The sequence below is a fragment of the Cariama cristata genome, unplaced genomic scaffold, assembly GCF_000690535.1.
Source record: "Cariama cristata isolate BGI_N322 unplaced genomic scaffold, ASM69053v1 scaffold23947, whole genome shotgun sequence".
Classification (NCBI taxonomy): domain Eukaryota; kingdom Metazoa; phylum Chordata; class Aves; order Cariamiformes; family Cariamidae; genus Cariama; species Cariama cristata.
Window position 1 is genome coordinate 10159 of NW_009625314.1, and position 3697 is coordinate 13855.

The window sequence follows — 3697 nt, forward strand, 5'->3', positions numbered from 1 at the left end:
ACATTTGTAGCTGACTACAGAGGATCCCAGGAACTCCTTACAGTGCAATACAAAAACACAAATCCAGTTTATAACCTACTCCTGACTTTTTTTTCTCCTGTTAAGACAACCTGCCAATAGTAATAGCAGGGAGAAGAAATCAATAAGGCATGTTTTCTATCTGCACTATGGTGATCATAGGCTGGAGTAAGATTTGAAAGTAGGTCACTGCATTTGTAAGTCTTTTACTTGGTTTTAATACAACACAAGTGCAATAAGCTTGTGGACTAAGTTTTCAGAGTTGTGCTCGCAAGCTGAATGCTGACTCTGCTTTTTCAGGAATGAATAAACCCAAATAATTCTCCCTTATAAATACAGAAAATGCAATGTTTCCCCAACAGAACCCTGTGGAAGGCTGAGCATCCTCAACTCTGATTTAGTTGATAGCACACTACACCTCTCAGATTTGGCAATAAGGGGCCAAAGCTCAGCAGAAAGTATAAGATATTTATAGTTTTCTTCTGCACCTCACAGTTTTTTTATCTCTACAGTTAACTATCATTTACTGTTGGTTACCTGTTTAGTTCAGTGAACCTACTCAAGATCTCAGTAACGGTGCCATCCTTATTTGCTTACCTTTATTTAACCACTCCAAGAAGTGCTGCCATGGTCTTAATGATATGCTTGCTGAGCATTAGGTTTTCCAAAAGATATCCGAATTTGAAAAAGGAAATATGTTTTTTATTTTCCTGGATATGTTGTTAAACCGTAAATTTAACATTGTAAATGGCTTTTTTTTTAATTTAAAAAAAAATCCCAACATATTAGAGACTGGTTTTGTGACCTCTGATAAGGCGGGATCAGGGAACACTTCAGGTAAGACTGAAGGGTATACTTCACTGCTTCCTTTTTAGCATCCTAAAGCTTCCACAGGGAAACTGAGATTACATAATCTAAGAATTTCAATTCAAAAAAGAAATAGTCTACTAACATTTGTAGCTCAGTAACACAGGCTAAGAGCAACAACAAAGCAAACAACAAAGAGCCATATTTTTTTTTCCATTTGTGCTGGCTAATCTAGAAGACAGATCAACAAGTGACACTGGCTTAAGAATGGTACAAACGAGTAGTCAGCCAGGCCAGTAATTAGAAGAGCAAGTCTAGCATGAATTCTCATTACTAAAATCTTTTCATGTTGTGGATATAACTTTACTGACTCTGTTCATCAGTTACTCGGTAGTAAATGACAATTTTGAAAGAGGAATTCTGCAGCTCTATAGATTCTGTCCTGCTGTAAATAATCAGTCAGCTTTCAGAGCCAGCATGGCTCTGTCTGCCTTGCAGGAGTTCCAAGAAGTCTTTGGACTTAGCTGGATTTGGCTCTTTACCAGCTCTTACACAATTCAGAAGGTGTGCAGCGAGCTCCTTCAGAGCCAGCTTGATGGTAAAAGGCGACAGAAGAGTATTAACTGGCCATATGATTACTGCCCATCAGTAGCTCATTCCTAACCAGTTGTGAAATGGATCCTCTAGTTTTGCCACAGTTTCTCAAGTCTGCATAGGTCATACAGTGAACCTAAATATTACTTAGTGGATATAATAATCCTGTTCCTATATCCTCCTTCTACCCTATGTTTTGCCCTGTATTATCCTTACAAACAATGGGTAATTTCATATAGGGAACTTCTGCAGGGACAAGACTACTGTCTCACATACTCCTGTGCTCACAACTGCTCCTGCTTCTCTTCACCTCCAAGCTGAGTCAGGAATTGAACCACCAAAGTGAACGACTTCTGAAGCATGCAAGTGCTTCAGAAACTTGCAATCACAATGTAGGCATCATTATACAAACAGCTGAAGTGTCATAACCCATTTACTGAGGGTCTGTCTTATAAGAAGTGACAGAAAATTCCCCTGACCCAAAGTGGCAAAAAAGAAAAAGTAAACAAGCAAACATTTGCCATTTTCACCCTCAAAATAATGTATGCAACCCTAATCAGAATTGAAAGCAAGAGTGTTGTAGTTCTGAGATATGAATTACACCCTGGCCCTAGTTTACAAAGTTCTTAATTCACATCTGTACTGTTAGAAATGCACTATGAGGAAAAGATGCAAAATACGACTTTGCAACAAAGACAAATCTCTGCTTTCATGGAATATTATTCCAAGGAAATGGCAAAAGGTATTCCAGACAAGGGACCATATACCATTCAAAAAACGATTTAAAAGCCTCTGGCCACATGAAATTGGAAAGGATAGTTTTAAAGTGAAAAGACAGCAAATAACTTGTGAGTTGAAACAGCTTGGAAGCTAATCCCAGTAAATCAATGAGCTTCTTGGAGGGCCCTTCAATGTGATCTTCAGCAATTAATGGAACATGTTACAACCATGTTGCTGAGCATACTGTCAGGAATAAAGTTGTACATAATAATGGGCAGCAGGCAACACAAATTTTATGCAGTGTTTCTCTGCACCTGTTCCTGGAAAACTTCTGTTTTGCAGACTGGCTTGAACATATTCAGATGTTTTCACATACAGGGAGTAATCCTTCAAAATGCTAAGTCTCTCACAAAGATGTCGAGCACCATCTGCTCTCCCCAGTCTCTGTTTGAGGACACCAGTATTATGCAAGATAAGGTCCTCTGCACTTAAGACAGAACAATCAAAGAGTAATTTCCAACTGCATATGAGAGTTAACTGTGGGACTAGGGTATAAGAAGTCAGAGGCCTTGGTTTGAACTCCAGTCCTAGTTTCAATTCCCAAACGATTGCTGAATAAGAGAAATACATGGCTGTAGTCCAAGTCTCTCATAGAATACACACCCATTGATGAGATTCCCCCCCCCCAGAAGGACCTGAAACAGTAACAGGCAATATACACTGACAAGAAGAAATCTCTGTAAACTGTGTGAAGGCTGATCCAAGCTTCCACCCGCTGGCACATTAGGAAATGAATATAACATCTTTACAGTTTGGGGAGTAAGACAGGAAAGAACTACTTGCAGAAAAAGCTGTTCCTACCTTCTCTTTGAGGTCACGGGTTTCATTGATGAAACCATCTCTCTCCTTCTCCAATTGATAAATAATCTTCCTTTGTTTCTGAGCTTCATTCTTATAATTTTGGATTTCTGTTTCCAAGTTCTTCTTTGACTGTTCATGTATCTTCACCAAATTCATCTGCTGCTGAGTGGTACTGGTAGCCTTGACTAAGTTCTACAGGGAACACAAAATAATGACTCCTGAGCTGAAAAGGCAAGACTGCCACCACTATGACAAAAACACGCCATTGTCTAAGTGGATTATGAACTTCCCAATGTTATTACCCCTTATCTAATTTGTTCAGTTGAAATACTTGAGCCTCAAATCTGATTTTAAAAAGAAAAAATAAAAATCTCTAACAGAGCTGCTAAATAGTGTTTTTTCTGATTTAAAGTTAGTGTCTGTATTACCAAAAAAAATGAACAGGATTGTTTACAAATAGATATAACTAATGACTAGAAAAACCTTACCAGCTTTAAGGCATTTAGATTGTAAAGCATGCCAATAGCCAGTAAAATAAATAATAAAGTCAAACACCCTTCCTTCTCATGTCCTAAATAGCAAGTTCAAACTAGAAATTAACCAAGCATGGTTTAAAAATATGCATAAGGATTAAACAGAAAACAACAAGTTATCATCTTTACAAAACCAGCCTTCTGGTCCCACTTTGAAATTTCTT

The 3697-nt window shown here is 38.1% G+C and overlaps 1 protein-coding gene across 1 annotated transcript in view; it reads right to left on the bottom strand.

The window, feature by feature from the left end:
- Positions 1–3697, bottom strand: part of CFAP58 (cilia and flagella associated protein 58) — a 29129-nt gene that overhangs the window by 8768 nt on the left and 16664 nt on the right. Inside the window, exon 8 of the mRNA XM_009703575.1 lies at positions 3001–3192. Coding sequence (XP_009701877.1) covers positions 3001–3192 — 192 coding nt within the window. The remainder of the gene's footprint in view (positions 1–3000; positions 3193–3697) is intronic.